At 41.6% G+C, this 13,962-nt stretch overlaps 1 protein-coding gene across 3 annotated transcripts in view; it reads right to left on the bottom strand.

The window, feature by feature from the left end:
* Positions 1-13,962, bottom strand: part of LOC117744146 (adhesion G protein-coupled receptor A3) — a 149,244-nt gene that overhangs the window by 7,370 nt on the left and 127,912 nt on the right. For all 3 annotated transcript variants that reach the window (XM_034552273.1, XM_034552274.1, XM_034552275.1), the window contains one exon: positions 3,852-3,997. In XM_034552273.1, coding sequence (XP_034408164.1) covers positions 3,852-3,997 — 146 coding nt within the window. The remainder of the gene's footprint in view (positions 1-3,851; positions 3,998-13,962) is intronic.

Below are 13,962 nucleotides of genomic sequence, written 5' to 3'. Positions count from 1 at the left end.
GTAAGCAGAAAAGCAAGTGGAGAATGAGTGGAAAAAAGAAAAAGAAAATCGTGAAAAAGTTGAAATTCAATCTTATGTGTGTGTCTAAGGGAATAGGAATGTAATGGGTCAAAGGGTTAAATGCATTTAGATTTGTGATAAGGCTCCTGGCTCAGCAGCCTCCTGGGTGATTGAGGTAATTAGTTATTGCACAGGGGTGATACCATAGTAACAACTTGTTTTAAGTCGTCCTTCCGCCTCCTGACATTCATCTGCCCTCCATTATTTCTGCCTTACAGGGTAGTATGAAGCCTCAAATAGAATAACTGAGGAAAAACATTTACTGAACACCCAGTTCAGCTATTCTAGACATTTTCCTCTAACAAATGCCTGCCAGAATGTGTATCTATACCTATGGGAAAACTGCAGAATCTGAGGCTTCAAAATGTTTTATTACTACAAGAAAAAAACACATCATTGTCAGGCTAGAGCAGTGGTTCCTTACATTTTTTGTCTTGATGTAACATTACCCCCACATCACTGTCAACACCGCCTGTCATGTTCCAAAGATAGTCTTTTCAGTTGATTTCCTAGAAGATGAAGAATTGTAGCTCAATTTACAATATTTTCTTTCCCATGAAATTGCATTATGAATGTTTAGGTGGTCAATTTTGTATACTTTCTAGTCCCATCATGATTGCACTGTAAGACATATAAATAGCAAGCCTTTTTAACATTTTCACAGGCAATTTCAGCTTTTTGCATGTTATTTAACTCCCCGTTGTCATTGCTTTGGAAGCTTTCCACCTTTTATTTAACGACCCCTTATCATTCCCAACTCGTCACATACGGACATGTGGTAGCAGTTTTAAACACATCTTTAACGTTGTAAATAAAAAATAAAAAATAGTTGGTTATGTTTAGGCAACACAACTTCCTGGTTAGATTTAGTAACAGATCATAATTTGGATTAAAACATGGACGTTTGTGACATAAAGTTCTACATAAATTAAATAGTCAACGTAAGTAAGTCAACGGCTGACATTTGGTTTCCCGCAGGACAGGAATACTGGTATGCTGGGTGAAAGTTACATGTGTGTTTCACCAATACATCCACCCAAACCTCCTCCTTAAGTGGACTTTCTCACTCTTAATACTACGTCAGCTGACTTCCGGAGCACTTATTATGAGGGTCTATTACCAAGGTGTGAAATTAAACACGAAATGCAAAAAAGCTTTATTAAAGCTATCAGTGTTTATCTATTTGTTTAAGCTAGCAGTGTTATCTTCTACTTTTAGTTAACAGTGTGTATCTTTTACTTTAAGCTAACAGTGTGTATCTATTACTTTTGGTGAACAGTGTGAATCTATTACTTTTGGTGAACAGTGTGTATCTATTACTTTTGGTGAACAGTGTGTATCTATTACTTTTGGTGAACAGTGTGTATCTATTACTTTTAGTTAACAGTGTTTATCTTTTACTCTAAGCTAACAGTGTGTATCTATTACTTTTCGTGAACAGTGTGAATCTATTACTTTTGCTGAACAGTGTGTATCTATTACTTTTCGTGAACAGTGTGAATCTATTACTTTTGGTGAACAGTGTGTATCTATTACTTTTAGTTAACAGTGTTTATCTTTTACTCTAAGCTAACAGTGTGTATCTATTACTTTTGGTGAACAGTGTGTATCTATTACTTTTAGTCAACAGTGTGAATCTATTACTTTTGGTGAACAGTGTGTATCTATTACTTTTAGTTAACAGTGTTTATCTTTTACTCTAAGCTAACAGTGTGTATCTATTACTTTTAGTTAACAGTGTGTATTTACTACTTTAAGCTAACAGTGTCTATCCCTTACTTTTAGCTACCAGTTTTTTATCCATGACTTTTAGGTAATTATGTTGACTTCTCTGCTCGCTTGCTAACTAGTTTTCATGCCATTGCATGGCCTTAAGGTGTTCTAGCTGACTTAATTCTTACCCAATGTGTACTTCTTCCCAAACACAAATATGTGGATTTGTTTTTCTAACTATTATCATAATTAGTCTTTTCTTACAATAAATCCATTACAAGTACTGTGCACCTGTTTGGGACTTCGGGCAGGAGGATAAAGAGCCACAGATAATGATGATGGCAATATTTAGAGTGATGAGATTAAATCAGCTACAAGTCAATCCTCCATAGTTCCCTCTGACCCAACTGTTGCTCTATTTAAATGGCTTCAGGTAAACTGTTTTCAGTTTTTTTTAATGAGAATCACTAAATAGTGGAGGAAAAACAGGGAAATACTTCAAGACATTAATTCCTTTTCATATCAAGTTAACTGACTGCTGCTTGTCAGTCTTATGCAACTCCCTTTTTTTGTATTGTTGCTTAGCAGCAGTTACCAGCTTGAATATCACCTGCATCAGGTGAGGTCTCAGAACATAAGGTTGACTGATTAAAAGGAATTCACTTGGCTCCTCTAATCTCTTTTCATAATAAGTGAATCATTAAAGTTTAAAACCTACGCTTCTTTCCTTGTGGCTGACAATGACTCAGGTTAAAAATGCAATTTCTGAACAAGAGGAAATGTGGAGAAAAAAATCCAAAAGGAGAGCCACAACAGTATAAATGGGAAGACTTGACAGCAATGTGACTACAGAGTGAACAAAGCCAGAGGCTTGAAAGAATGCAAACGTGGTTGTCTCTGCAGATAAACGATGCAATAACTCATCTGTGGAAAGCTATTGTTGCCGTCTAAAGTAAGCATGAGCCAGCAAACACCTGAAAACAAATACATAAACTATCATAAATCAATATGCCTCTGCACAAATACTCAATACATGCACGTTTACACATTTGGACGAGAGAAGGACAAATCGACAAATCTTAAACCGGGGTAACATGATCAGATTTGTCGATATTCTACTTGTGCCGAATATATTTCATTGTCTGGCACATCCTCCGCTCAATGAATTCAAAAATACCACACAGACAGTCAGCCTTTTCCTTGGTCATTGCATACCTGGAACACTTTACCCACAGAACTAAGGAACTTCTCTGGTTATTGGACAATCAAACATGCATGCTGCCGTGATCTGGAGTATAATTGGTTATGCCATTGTTTGACTAATTGTCAGTGTGCTTTTCTCTGTGCTTACAATTGCGTGTTTTCTTTTAATGTCATCAACCTCCCTGAAGATGAAAATTAGCCTGTGAGAATAATTCTGTCACATTTACATCATGGCAACTGCTCCTGTTAATTGATGTGCATTATACCTTTTTAAATAATTTTTTTTAAAGTATGGTTTCACCAAATATCGTTTAACTGAGCAAGGAGGTCAAATTGTCGGATGTTTTAAAGAAAATGTATCTAAATCTGTGGAGAAGAATTACATTTTTTCTTCTTTCCTCCCTCATTGATGATTGTGTGACCCCCTCAGATGTGTTTTGAGAACATCTGTTTGGTTGAAAAGCATTGTACATAAAAGGTAGTATAAACCTAGCCCAGCAGCAACAACAGCAAAATACTTTTTATTTACAATTTAATAATAATAGTCGCATAGTCTTCAAAATTGGTTTGTCGTATTGGCACTTTTACTCACGTAAAGGATCTGAGTATTTACACCACAGCTCAAAATCATTAATTCAAGCTGTGCCAGGTACAGCCAGTGAAACTTTTACTTCCGTCTCACAGTTTCAGTCAAGTAATGTAATGACAACAAAGAAAAGAAATAGGAAAGCAACTAATTGCACAGTTAACCAGTCCTTGGCCTCTGAATACACACACACACACACACACACACACACACACACACACGAGTGTGTTTACTTCTCCGTCTCGAGGCAGTCAGGGTTGAGGAGGGTTGCAAGGACATTTGTGCTTACCTCAACAGGGGCTGTTTGGGGGGTGGAGGCGGGTCGCCATCTTGGCTCTGCGGAGGCTTCTTGGTCACCTGTTTATAAATGTTCCTGGCCGTCACCCCGAGCCACAGCATGGTCGACAGGGACGAGTAGTGCAGCACCACCCCGACCTGACGTAGGGTGAAAGAGGGCGCATCAAGTTATTTATTTGACGTTGCTGAACCTTTTCCATATACTGTACAGTATGCCTCTCTGGAAAATGTCAGACTTGATTATATTACTGTGACTCAAAGAAAAGATGTTCAGGGGGAGCTGCCACTCCTCTCTCTCTCTCTCTCTCTCAAAAAAACATCATCAATGTCACTCCAAGGGTGTCTTCATAGAGACCTGCCTGCTTTGTCTTATCCTTCGCTAAAAGACAATGATAGGAGAAATGCTCAAAAAGTGCTTCTGAATCATCAAGGTTGTTTGGGATAAGAGCATTATGGTGAGGTTATACAGTTGGATACTGAGCAGCTCCTTATCAGTTAAGTTAGAGGACACAGGGGTGTGCACTGCGAATAACAAATTGGAATATAAATGACAGTCACGCTGACAACTACCAGGGCGTGATTGTGTTCCGAAATGCATGGCTCACGTACCTCCACTCTTCCTTGTTTTAATATTCATAAATTATGTTTGGATGAGGGAAATGATCTAACTTTGTTTAAAGGCTTTGCCAGCTCATAGAGAGAGAGAAAGAGAGAGAGAGAGAGAGAGAGAGGAGAAAATTGAAATGCACTGAGCCTTTTCTCCAACCAGTCAGTCTATTCATAAGGTGACAACCTGAGACACCCAATCAAATGGCTTCACGCCAGCCTGGTAGGCCTAGGGACTGAAGTTAGTGTACCAGAGTCCAGATGCTAATTGGAAATGTCCTTGAGCTGGTTATAGAGAGCAAAGAGCGAGTGGGAAGTCAATCACTGCTGCAGAGTCCGTGCGCTTCAGAGCTTCATTAGTGCCAGGAGCAGACAAGGAGGACGCGTGTTTGCAATATGGAAATAAGGAGGGGAGGAGGAGTTCTCAAATTATCAGAGATAGTGAAGGTGGGGGGGGCACATTGATCATAACTGGCTGATTAAGTTCCTGATAAAAAAACAAAAAAACAAGAAGTAACCCCTAATGCAGGAAGTCAAATTGCATTATTAAAGCATGCTGTCAATCTAGCAATTCTCTTTTATATCTAATACAGACCGTACAATTGCACATTAGTTGTCAAGCATGTGCAGTACTAGTATGCAATTAACCCACTTAACTATAGACGCACCCCGGAGGCGTGTACAAGTACGATTTATGGGACCCATGTATGAGTTCTCGTAATTATTTTAGACAGTCCGGTTTTGGGCATCTTCAGCCAAGATGTAACCTGGCGTGCCAGATGGTTTGTTTCACAGAACCGTCTGAGAAGCCGCCATTGGAAACCATTTTGGAGGCACTTTCAAAAACAATACTCGGTAGTTGATTGGATGTACCATATGTCAATCAAACTCATGCCAAAGCCAGTCGAGAGCAATCTCTGAAACCATCGGCTGTTGGTCTGATGTGGGATAAGCCTCTGGGGGCGAGGGGCTGTGTTTCCAGGTTTCCTTTGTAGAAAGCAGATATCTGGCCCAAGTCTTCCTTTTTTCGTGCTTTGCTCATTGTTCACGATCCAATTTACAGCTTGAGAGAAGACCTGTTTGGCCGGATTGTTTCGCAAGCTTTTCACAAGCTTTCATCATTGTCAGACGATAGCGGATAAGTTACCAGATTGCATTTCGGTCTCTTTTTCTCCCCACATGGACTGTTTACCTGCTTTCAACCAAAGCACGATCAACCGGGATCGGAAAAATCATAGACATTATAGAATAGAATCCATAGATTAGAATCCAGCTGCAGTGCAAAGTAAATCAAGATGAGTCCTCAGAGGCAACTTGCCACCACTCAATTAGCTCCCAGGGTGATCAAATGCCATTCAGAGTTACTGCGACAGCAGCTGGACAAATCTTGACTAAGTGGGAGAAACTGTGTCACGGCTTGGCCGTGACTCTCGTCCCTTTCTCTCTTTTTCTTGTTTGTCCCCTGTTACGCGTGTGTGTGTGTGTGTCTCGTGGGCGTGGCTTCCGGCAACTGGCAATCATCTCCACACCTGCACATCATCTCCGGCACCTGTCTCCAATCACATCATCAAGTCCTCCCTGTTAAAACACCCTGGCTTCCCTCTCTCCAGTTGCCAGATTATTGCACCATTTACAGTGGTACCGCGACTCTCGGCTTCACTAAGAAACGTACTTTGCTTGTTACTTGTGATTTCCTGCTGTTCCCTGTGCCCAGGAATCCCGTACCTGCACTTCCGCTCAGCCGCCGCCGCCGCTCACGCCACCGCCGCTCACGCCACCGCCGCTCACGCCACCGCCGCTCACGCCACCTCACCACCCCATCTACGCTCTCCCGGTTCTCTACAATAAACTATTTACCTCCACCCAACCTTGCCTACCCGTGTCTGCGCTTGGGTCCAGCACAACCGAACCCTCACAAACTGTCTATTTACCAGCAATACCTCTCAATTCACCAGCTGACATTGCTGGTTTTCACCAGAAAGTTGAAAAAATAAATCATAGTTTTGAATAACAAAGACACCATCTTGCCTCTCACCTACAATCAATGTTGGTTTCTCCAAAACCATAAAAGTTAATTTCTAGTTGCTAAAACCAATAATTTTAGTTTGTTTGGGGTTTACGGTAAGCATGTTTAGATAAGCCCTAAAATAAATCAGAGCATGGATATGTTGATGAGGACAGCCTGCTCAGTCCCGTATGAAAATACTTGTCTATTCATAGTCGTTGTGTGATTTCTCCTGATGTCCCTTTGTTGCTAGAAAATATGGGTAAATACATAATTTCAGCCAGCGATCAGATCAGTGAGCAGCACAATGGCCGTGCAGTTAACAAAACGGGAGCTGGAAACTGAAAGCTTGGAAAAAGCCACAGCTTCAGTCGCCTCAGACTCCTGCTTTCATCACTCAGGATGGCTGACAATGACGCTTTAAATGAATCAAACCGCACACCCATACAATAGCATTAAGGGGGCATTCATAGTGAATTATAACAATTTCATAATGCTTTATGGCTACACTCATTAATGTACATAATGCTACCTGAGGCACTATGGCAACAGTCATAAAACAATATAGATGTGACATAATTAATTATCAGTTCAAGTATCTTTTGTATGACATTGAATAGTCTTGCATAATCATCATGGTAATGATTTCTATGATAATGCCCATAATGCATTATAAACATATTCATTATGTGTTTTAATGTGCATATAGCACTGTTATTATAGTTATAAGAGTATGAGAGTAACTTATAATTGCATTAAAATACAATACGATAACAGTAATTATAATGCATTAAACAAATAAATGGATGTATTACAAATATGGGATATATACAGCACTATAGCCCTTGCCAAAACAAGTACTGTGATAACTGAACGTATAAATCAGTCATGCTTTATCATTAGTTGTGATTATTGTTAAACAGCATTATGAATATCTATGAGTGTTTATAACTATAAATATACAGTGCTATAAACAGATTATAATGCAAGTATGTTTGTAATACTTGTTTGTTTAGAAACGGGCCTCAAAGAAAGTGTTGCCAAAATCACTATGCAGCATGGATTCTTTTAAACTTGCCACCAATAAAACAATATGATGAAGCATGTGTTATTTACAGATGTGTCGATATGTATTTCACTGTACTCGACACATACAATGAGACTGCATGGGCCATTGTGACATACTTTGAGTACTTACTACAGTTGATTGGCGAGACGTGTATTAAGAGATGAGAACAGGAAGCCATTGTGTCTTTTAAGCCTCGTCAGTCAACCTTATGAGTGCACTGCTTATGAGTGTAGTAATGAAGCATCACACTGGAATTGCATTATAATTCAGTGGTTTGATTTGGACTCAAAGTTGCACACTCCGGCCTTAATGTCCCGTACCCCGACGACATCACGTCATACAATCAACTTATTAGCTGCAGTTAGCTTTGAAGTGCTTTCAGGTACGTGCTTCTTCATGGTCATTTGTGTAAAAGAGCAACAGATGTGACACAACGAAGACGAGGCAAGAGGTGTCAAGTCACAGAGAATTTGTGATTTAATGTGAAAGGTGAAAGTAATGAGGAGTCACCACAGCAGGCTGGCCGTGCACCTTTCTGTTCTAATTGCGCTACAAACACCCCGAAGTATAACAGTACGGGGGCCTTTATAAATCAATGTCTAGACTTACAGTCTCAGATAAAGAACTAATCCAGCAAGTTTATTAGGTACACCTAGCCAAACCAAATGCAGTCTTGCAATAAATCTTCCATATGATGTAACCAGAAATGTAGTAGTCGATTCCAATACTAGTGAAATTCCCCATTTCACAATGCCCCACTCAATACCACAGTAAAAACATAAACAAAACAATAAATTCAACATACACTGGCTTTTGAATTTCTAATTAATTACGGATGATTCTCCTCAAGTTTCTCGCCCAAAACAAACATTTTACAAGATTATTTTAGAACACATCCTGATAACGTTATGGTTTACTTTTGCCTAATGCTCATTTCCACGGAATAGAGCTTGAAGGCATCATGACGTAACTCAATGCAAACCTCTGTACGTTTGCCGTTTGCCAAGCAGGACTGCGCTGCACACACATGCTAACAGCTAACTCCTCCCGTCGATTACAACGCGGATGTGTTGTTCCCAAAGTGGCACTATCAGGGACAACGGGAAACCGTTGGTCTCGAGCCCCAATCCAAATTCTCGACTTGAAATACACCCCTACCTTCATGACTGTTCACAATGATCTCCTGAGAAGTCTCATTATAATGAAGAAATATGAGATGTTGTGTGACAACTTGTGTGACAATCAATGAAGGTCTAAAAAGAGTGTAAAACAGTACAAAGAAAGCATGTCAGCCCGCCAGTAAGACCCCAGAACAATACCACCGCCAGCGGTGGAAAATACCCGACAGTTATGGTGCAAAACAGAACGATGCGGATAGTGAGCTCTGGGTCAAACTGTAAATCTAACAGTCTGATCACCGCGAGGACGAAACAGACCGATTGTAATTCACTCAATCGTTCAGTTGTTGATGCGTGTCGCTGACTTCACCGACATCCTTTTCTGCAGCGTTCGGTGGTGTGTGTGTGTGTGTGCGTGTGCCTGGGTGTCTCTTTCTGTCTGTCCATGCCTACCAGGCTCACTACCAATCTGCCTAATATTATTTATGGTCCTTTGTAGATGTATACTTAAGGACCTCTCATGGTTGCAGTGAACATTATTGAACTGTTTTCTACCCCCACTGACTGCTGACTTCTCAACTGGCTGGTCGGGTCTGCAGGTGAACAATAACTGCATCAGAAGCCATTTCTGCCAATCGGCTTGGCTACCTAGTCGATTGCAGGGCCACATTCTGGCCTTAGACGTGGCTCAAACACTGACATCCATAGAAAAGTTGGGTTTTCTTTTTGAACCATATCTACATATGGTAACCCGATGTGTTACGTTATGTTCCACTGAAGTTAGGCATCATACAATATGAAAACATTTGTCCTGGACACCATCTTGACTGTCAGGGTGCCGAGAGGGGAGACCGGCTCTCAACGGAGTGCACTTTGCTAGTTAAGAATGGCACTTCTTTTGCATTGTCTGTAAAGACACTGTCAGATGACTAGTTTTAACAATTTCAGTTAAATTCAAAGGTACCTCCATACCGTCTTCTATGGGCATATTCATTATATTGGCTCCCTACTGTTTTGGATGCATAAGTAACCAGTCTGTCGGAAGCATTTCACATGTGTAAAAATGAGCTCAGGAACACTGAAATTGGGCCCAGTGGAAGTACAAAGCAAATCACTGCAGATACTGTAATGTCTTCTCTCTTTTTTCTTTTTTTTGTGCCAGCCTTTGCCGTCACAACTAATTTCACAGTGGCACACTAATGAGGAAATCCTCTGTAAAGCATCTTTAAGCTGACAGTTGGATGTAACCTCAGATCTAGGTCACATCCTTCACCAAGTTCTTTGCTAAATTAATAGGTTATTTGACGCTGGTCACACACTCCCTGAACAATCAACTGAGATATCTAATCCAAATTTGACGGTCCGAGGTAAGATGAGGTAAGGCGAGGGGAAACGAGGATATACTGTGTGTGTTGTTCTGTTGCTCACCGCAAACTAACGGAGGTTGTGTGGCGTGGCAGCGGAGGTGTTGCTCAAATCAACGACAAAACGAGCCGCATTGGAAGAAAAGATAGAAATAGAGATCAGAGACGACTTTGACTTTGAGGCCGTAAAAGACATTGGATGCTGCATAGCGGCAGTGGCGGGGCGGGGAGGCGGTGCAACACGGAAGAGTGGCACACAGATAGAGAGCGACAGGATGAGTATGGGATGCAGGTGGAGATGGTGAGGGGTGGGGGGGTGGAGGGTTGACGGGCGGAGGAGGGCCGGGTGGAGGAGTGCATGCTTGAAGTGTGGCGAGAGCTGCCAAAGCTAGTTTCAGAGCTCCTTGAAGTTCCCTCGTCGGAGGGAGAGCGTGTACTTATGTGTCCCCCTGGGAGGAGGGGAAGGGGGAGCAATGTGTGTGTGTGTGTGTGTGTGTGTGTGTGTGTGAGGGGGGGTGGGTGAGAGGCGGGATGATTGGGAAGAGAACTGCAGCAGGCGGACGAGAGCATTTGAATGTGTGTATGTGTCGGTGCGCCTCGCAGCTCCACATGCACTCCTGTAATTATCCCAAAATGGTGTCTGGTGGGGCCCGCCTCCCTCCCCGCGGAGCAGCACGCGATCTGGGCTCCTGCCCAAATCTTCGGAGAGTTGTCCTGTTAGGAGTGATTGGGTAAAGGAGGAGCATTCAAAGACCCCGAGATAAAATTAGATAAATGACTGAAATGCTAAATAAGTTAAAGAGCAGCAGCAGCAGGGCCGACGCAGTCGCAATGGCTTTGTCAACAACACCCGCTCTCACACTGCAGGAGGCGGACTTTGTTTTCTAAGAAGGCATACTTTACCAAGGGTTTGTGGCTGTATTTATAGTTAGTACATCATTTATTAATGTTTTATTCACCATATTAGTTAGCAATTAAAAATAACAACTTGTGGGTCGCCATGTTGTAAAATAAAAAAGAGAATATCTTCACCAAAACAATAACTTTACAACTGCGACTGACGGATTATTGCATCGAAGGAATAATTTAAAAATGACTTACTAAGAATGCTAACTGCAGGGTGTTATTATAAGTAAAACACAGATGAGATCAAGAGCGAGTAAACAATGACGTAAACCTGCCAAAGTGACATGCAGGCTGTTAATTGAATAAATTCCAGTGACAACAGTAGATGTTTCAAGCTTTACTTCAAGCCAACATAAACATACGTTTTACATACGTTCCTCTAGAACCAGACTGAACCCGCGCATGCGCACTAAACTGAATACTTAACAAACTCCCCTTTCTCTTTAAAGAAAAACATAGTGACAAAAAAAACGAACATTAGTTTTTTTCTAAAACCTTAAACAAATAAACATAGGTTTCAACTAGCAACTTTAATGAATAGAGTTTGAAGATAGGCTTTTTGTGATCGTTTAGCCTTTGAGTTGCCAGACACCTTCGCTGAGAGCCCTCAGCAGAACGAGTGCAGATGTCCCCTTCTTAGTCAAGCAGTCAGCGAGCTGTTCCTTGGAGGCTGACCACATGATCTGCTGGATGGTCCCAGTGTGGACAAGCTCCTTGATGCTGCTGATTTCAAGGCAGAGTCTCTTTTCAGTCACGCTTTTGGTGGACTTCACAGCATCAAGAAGAGAGTAATTGTCCGTTACACAGACAATGGGCAAATTGTTCCATGTGCAATCACATGGTCAGTTCGGAGTAGAGTGTAGCCAAAAAGACTGCACTGTCAATGCCATCTGCAAGTGCCAAAGTCTCTCCTGCTAAGGTGCTTCGGACAACTCTCCTGATCCTCTTTGAACGCCAGCATATAGGTGAAAACCGTCCATTCTCTCCCATAAGCATGACCAGGTGTCCGCCTTGAGTGCCACCGTCTGGAAGGTTTCCCATCGTGGAATCACTAAACACCACTAGTTTCAGCGAGCTGTCTTTTCCCAGGTGCTGAAACCTCAAGGTCACCTCTTCGGATTTCAGTTTCCTGACAAGTTTGTTTGCACAGTGTGGAGTCTGAATGATGATAGGATGGATATGTCACACATTATGTCGAGTCTACTCTGCCTTGCTACCCACAATATTTGGCCAATCTTTGACTTTAACATGTCAGTTTCAGTGTCTGTGTGGCTCTGTTGGGATCCACAAAAAATGGGTTGTAGATTCTTGATGTAAGTCCTTTGTTGCACTTGTATCTCATCCTCCAAAGAGTGAACCTCCATTCCAATGTAGCTGAAGCTGTTGTGCTCTTCACGTCCAACTTGAAAAGCAACTTTCAAGTGAGGAATGACTGTTGTGGAGAATGTTTCTGAACCACCCCAGATGAAGTCATCCACGTGACAAGCAAGGAGTCCCATCACGTTGCAGGAGTCATCCAGCCAGTAGAACACTGCTGGATCAACTTTTCTTTCACTCTGTTACCAATACAGAGAAGCATCTGCTAAGCCATAAACACACTTTTTTAACTTCCACAGAATTCCTTTGCTCTGAGCTTCTTTGGGGGGACAAATATAGACATTTCGGGTTAACTCTTTGCCTTGTAAAAAGGCTGCTTTAATGTCCATAGAGTTAAGCTGCAATTTCTTTTGACATATCACTGCCATAACCACTTTTAGAGACTCTGAGGCACATGTAGGCAAGTCTTTTGGGAGCTCCTGGGTGTTAATTTCTTCAAAGCCTCTAGCAACTAATCTAGCTTTCGGTGCAACACCATCAGGTGTATCCTTGAGTGTGCACACCCACCTCGTAGAGACGCATTTCTGGCCTTCATCTTTCACCTCTTCAAACACATCATTCTTTTTCCAGTTTCTGAGTTCATTGTGTTTGGCAGAAATGAAGGCATCATCATTCACAATAAGTATATCTTCTTCAGGATGGCTAGCACCTAATTCACCATGCTCAGGTGGGACCACTTGAAGATTGTGTATTCGTCCTAAATCAACAGAACTGATAGTGCCAATAATTTCCTCAGGCTCAATGTACTCCATGCATAGAGTTCTTTGCCATCAGGGCCCAGTCGAGGGCCATCCTCCAGTCACATCCATTCTCCCTCTTCACTTTCATCAGGATTTCAGTGAGGGTTTGATTATGCCTTTCCAAAAGCCCATTGCTCCATTGGCTGTAAGCTGCAGTTGTTTTTACTTCAATGTTGAAGCTTTCAGCCACGTCGCTCATATCGTCGTTGTTGAATTCTCCCCCATTGTCACTGAACAGTCTGCTTGGAGGACCATGAACACTTATCCAGCAATGTATAAAGTGCTTTACAATCTCCCTGGGTTTCTTGTTGGTGACGATGCTCCCTGCACTGAAACATGTGAAGTGGTCAATTGCATGCAGATACCACACTCCCGGCTCTAGCTCATGCAAATCCACAGCTACAGTTTCATTGTAGGTTGAGTCCATGGGCAAACCCACCGCTGGCTTTGGCTTTGACTTGCTATATCTAATGCATGTCTCACAGTTTTTTACAATGTCTTTAAGGATTGTGGTGCATTCAGCATCAGCATTATCTGAGCAGGCCAGTAGTTTTTTTCAGTCTATCAACAGAGGCATGTCCAAATTGCTTGTGTAGTTTGAACAGAACTTTCAGTTTTTCTTTTATTGTCATGTTTTCTGTCACGGTGAGAATGTCATGCTCATTCTGGAGGTCATTTTCTTCTGGGTTACTCTCATCTCTAATGTTCACACAATAGTGTCCTGAAGATGTTAGTTCAAGTTTCACTGGTTGTTTAAACATTGTGGCTTTGTCATTTTCAATGTCTAAAACGGCACCTGCTCTTTTCAGTGAAGTTTTGCTTAAAAGCAATGGGATATCTACTGGAACTATTTCTGTTTCAATTTGACATCTAGTCTGTCCTATCATGGCTGGGATTTTGACTTTCTTTGTAGAATGA

This window comes from Cyclopterus lumpus, chromosome 15, assembly GCF_009769545.1.
Source record: "Cyclopterus lumpus isolate fCycLum1 chromosome 15, fCycLum1.pri, whole genome shotgun sequence".
In the NCBI taxonomy this organism is placed as follows: domain Eukaryota; kingdom Metazoa; phylum Chordata; class Actinopteri; order Perciformes; family Cyclopteridae; genus Cyclopterus; species Cyclopterus lumpus.
The sequence above is the reverse complement of the archived record's forward strand: the minus strand, read 5'-3'. Positions and strand labels throughout refer to the sequence as shown.